The sequence below is a fragment of the Galeopterus variegatus genome, unplaced genomic scaffold (assembly GCF_000696425.1).
Source record: "Galeopterus variegatus unplaced genomic scaffold, G_variegatus-3.0.2 Scaffold2146, whole genome shotgun sequence".
NCBI classification, from domain to species: domain Eukaryota; kingdom Metazoa; phylum Chordata; class Mammalia; order Dermoptera; family Cynocephalidae; genus Galeopterus; species Galeopterus variegatus.
The window spans coordinates 51,644-56,355 of record NW_007728257.1 but is presented as its reverse complement, the minus strand read 5'-3'; the positions used below and the strand labels follow the sequence as shown (position 1 = coordinate 56,355).

At 37.5% G+C, this 4,712-nt stretch overlaps 1 protein-coding gene across 1 annotated transcript in view; it reads right to left on the bottom strand.

Annotated features, from left to right (window-relative positions):
* The window catches only part of LOC103596913 (estrogen receptor), a 74,640-nt gene extending 72,216 nt beyond the window's left edge, over positions 1-2,424 (bottom strand). Inside the window, exon 1 of the mRNA XM_008580686.1 lies at positions 2,288-2,424. Coding sequence (XP_008578908.1) covers positions 2,288-2,361 — 74 coding nt within the window. The 5' untranslated portion in view covers positions 2,362-2,424. The remainder of the gene's footprint in view (positions 1-2,287) is intronic.
* Between the last annotated feature and the right edge of the window lie 2,288 nt (positions 2,425-4,712).

The following is a 4,712-nucleotide window of genomic DNA, read 5'->3' as shown; positions in this document are numbered from 1 at the left end:
AAGAGTTAACAATGTGAAAATGTCCATACTACCCAAATGATCTACAGATTCAATGCAATCCCCATCAAAATATCAATGACATTTTTCACAGAAATGGAAAAGACAATCTTAACATTCATATGGAACAACAAAAGACCACAAATAGCCAAAGCAATTCTGAGCAAAAAAAATAAAGCTGGAGGCATAACACTACCTGACTTCAAATTATACTACAAAGCTATAGTAACCAGAGCAGCCTGGTACTGGCATAAAAACAGACACTAGGACCAGTGGGACAGAACAGGGAAACTAGAAATCAACCCACATACTTACAGCCAATTGATCTTCAACAAAGGCACCAAGAACATACATTTGGGAAAAGACTGCTTCTTTGATAAATGGTGCTAGGAAAACTGGCCATCCTTATGTAGAAGAATGAAACTAGACCCATACCTCTCACCATATACCAAAATCACCTCAGAATGGATTAAATCTGGAGTTTTAGACAGTAGAAATGAATTGAGATGATAACTTTTACTCACTCATACTTTCCTGAGTTACAAAAGAAAAGTAGCCACAAGGGGAGTGTGTGGAAAGAGAGAGAAGCAAGTGGGTATCCCAGGCAATATCATTTCATGCACAATAGGAGTTCATTGGGGTGAGGTAATATCAAAACCCTTTCATACTCAAAGTGCAGTGATGTGATAGCTGTTCTCAGCAAGTCTGTATTCAAGAAGATAGATATGGATTGCATGGGAATCACGGGGCAGATCAGTTCAGCTGTGAGTATCCTAAAACCAAAACATTGCAGTCATGTTCCAATCTGTAGCAGGAAAATATTATTCATGGTTTAAGATTTTCATCTGCAAACTGGTATAGCTTGGTCACATGACTATACTTACATGATTGTAAGGCAAGAAGACTTGACAAGACAAGGGAAACAAGAAATGGGAAGGGAAGGAAAGGAAAAGAATACTGTAAAGACATCCTCTAAAAGGCTGACAAAACACACATGAGTGCAGTTCTAATGAACAAGACCAGTGGCCATTCTCATTAATTTTGTGAAACTGTGATAGCAGAACATCACAGATTGCAAAACCTGCTTTTTGAGCAGTATAATCACTGTTTTTCAAATGCTATATTAACACAAGATGATAAAACAGTTATCCAACACCTTGTACAATTTTCCCACCCTTAGATAAATTTCACTGTAACTCTGCTTCAAGGGGCTTAGCAGGGGTAGGGAGCAGGGCAGAAAATGGGGAGATAGTGTGTGTTCCAAAGCCAAGGACTGTGCAGAAACGCATTGCAGGCAACCTAGTTGCCTTGGGCTGCTGGGCACAGAGGCAAAATAAGTTTGCAAGAAAAAATAAAAAGATGGTCCTCTCCCATTCAAATTTTTGTGCAGCCCACAAAGACAAGGGATACCTGGACACAAGAACCTACAACAGCAAACCAAATGAGCCATCACTAAACAGGAGAGAGTGGGAAAACCATGTGCCAGGAAAGGAGGCATAGATTTTAAAAGAGCCAGAAAGATGTTGAATTTGAAGCCTGGCTTCACCATTAGCTAGCCTTCTGCTTTTTACAAGTATGTCTCTGAGTCTTAGCTGGTTTTCTGGTAAGACATGGATGATAAGATTCCTATCTCCTAGGAGTGCTGTGATGATTAAATGAGATAATGTATGGAAAGTATTTGGCACAGCAGCTGGTGCAAGGTGGGAACTCCATCAGTGGTAAATTGGATTACTCTAAGCAATGATTAAACAATAAAAAATAAGACCCACATTCCAAGACAACCCAAGTACAACACATTGAAGAAGGTAACACATTTGAAAACTGATATGAATTCATAGAACTGGAAGTAGGCTTCGGAACTCTGGTCAAATCTCCTCATTTTATTGATGGGAAAATTAGAGAAGGAAATGAAAAGGCTATTGTGGTTTGGATAGACATGGGCCAAAAAAGGTTTTAATTAGAAGGAGGTTATTCATCATTTTTTTACATAACAGAAGATGAAGGTGGACTTAGAACATTACAGTTCATAGTTTGTGTTTGTGTTACAGTTCATAGTTTGTGTGTGTGTGTTAGAGATAATAGAGTTCCTCTAAGGAGGTGTCTAGCAGAAAGTTATCCTTGCCTTCTGTGAACTTCATTGGCCTCCATCACCTGAATTCACCCATTTGTAAAGTAAACATACCTAATAAATTTCTCTGATATTTCAAGGAGTACTGAATACAACAGCTTCATGCATAAACTGGTGATTATAAAGCACATGCTTCTCCCAAGCTACAGCCAGGTCACTCACCTGTCCAAGAGCAAGTTAGGAGCAAATAGGAGCTTCCCTGGGTGTTCCATGGAGCGCCAGATGAGACCAATCATCAGGATCTCTAACCAGGCACATTCCAGAAGGTGGACCTGATCATGGAGGGCCAAATCCACAAAGCCTGAAACAAGACAATAGAAGCCCTGACATAAATTGGAAAGTATTCATTACTGGTTAAACTAATGCAACCAGGGATTTGAATCAGTAGGGTCTGTTTCCATCAGATGGAACAAAGTGTAGTAGAAGCACACTTTATAGGGAAGTCAAGGAACTAGCTTTTAAACCTAGCTATATCAATGAATTAAACTAATGCAACCAGGGATTTGAATCAGTAGGGTCTGTTTCCATCAGATGGAACAAAGTGTAATAGAAGCACACTTTATAGGGAAGTCAAGGAACTAGCTTTTAAACCTAGCTATATCAATGAATTTCAATTTGCCATTAAGTTTCTTAGTGCCTTAGTGTCACATCTACAGAAAAATACCAACGTATGCAACCCACTTAGCTTTCTATAAAGTTCTGTACTTAAACAGTGTTAAAACCTGTATGATTTCTACTTACATGTTTCTAATAGCCCTATGTGACTGTTATTATTCATATCTGTTTCAGTTGAAATTTAAGTTACCTGCCTTAGACCAAACAGGAATTGGAGCCCAGGCAGTACCAAAGTCACTAAATTTCTATTTCTTCGCTTCGTTACTAAGCCATGCTGTTTTGTTTTGTTTTGTTTTCATAACGTGTAAAAGAAAGATAAGTGTAGAAAAATAACATATGTGAATAAATCAGGTGGAAAAAGTTGAGATTACAATTACCTCTGGTAATAACCACTAACACGTGCCTTTGTTTTCCAGTGGCTGATGAGGAGATTAAAGCTTTATTAATACAATAAGCTGAAGACATAGGAACTGATATCCCCATTTTACGGATGAGAAAACAGATGCTCAGAGAGCTTATTTATCTAAGAGCAGAGTTAGGAATATAATCTCTAGATCCTGTGCTCTTGACCACAATTGACACTACCTCTTCTGAGCTCCACTTACCTATAGAATTTGGATCAAGTGATAAATAAACCCAGCCGTACACATTAAGATATGCCAGAGTGACAGGGGGCATTAAGTAAACAAGGTGTCCGTCAAGTTTGCTGCTTTCCAAATCAGTTCCTGTTCTTTTGCCCTGAGGTATCCCATCATAATCTATTTCTTTCTTCTCTCTCTTTACTCTCAACTCTTTTTTCCCTCTTATACATAAAAATAGCTCTAGGAATCCTACTTTTTTTTTGTTCTCTTCTTTATTTTCTCTCACTAATATTATACATTTATTATCTATGTATACGTGTGTTAACTAAAAAACCAAAATGTAAGTCTGTTTTCCTTAAAACAAGTCAGTCAAGTATGGATGGTCTGCCTACTGAATGTTTCTTCTTTGGGGTCTTGTCATTATCAAAGGGTCAGCATTAAACAATTAGCTTATTATTTCTTATATGCTTAAGCACCACCTTTCAAATAGGTGACAGTCCACATAGCGAAACCCAAGTAGAGACAGACCTCAGACTCTATACCCCGTCTCTTGCCGTCATCTCATACTCAAACCTCACCAGTTCTGTCTTTGAAGTAACTAACATTCTTCCGCTTTTCCATTCCCACTGTTAACATACTAATTCAGTTCCTAATAGTCTCTTACCTTTTCATCAGACTCCTTTAACTAAGCATAATTATTTTAAGACTTATCCATCTTGTTGCATGTATGAGTAATTGATCCTTTTTATTGCTGAGTGGTATTCTATTGTATGGATATATGAAATAAATAAATACAATTTGTTTACCCTTTCAATGAACATTGGGGTTGTTTTCAATTTTTGGCTACTAAAAATAAAGCCGCTATGAGCAATCCATGTATCAGTTTTCGTGTGGACATAAGCTTTCATTTCTCTTGGTTAAATATTTAAGAATATGATAATCTGTATGNCTAATATTATACATTTATTATCTATGTATACGTGTGTTAACTAAAAAACCAAAATGTAAGTCTGTTTTCCTTAAAACAAGTCAGTCAAGTATGGATGGTCTGCCTACTGAATGTTTCTTCTTTGGGGTCTTGTCATTATCAAAGGGTCAGCATTAAACAATTAGCTTATTATTTCTTATATGCTTAAGCACCACCTTTCAAATAGGTGACAGTCCACATAGCGAAACCCAAGTAGAGACAGACCTCAGACTCTATACCCCGTCTCTTGCCGTCATCTCATACTCAAACCTCACCAGTTCTGTCTTTGAAGTAACTAACATTCTTCCGCTTTTCCATTCCCACTGTTAACATACTAATTCAGTTCCTAATAGTCTCTTACCTTTTCATCAGACTCCTTTAACTAAGCATAATTATTTTAAGACTTATCCATCTTGTTGCATGT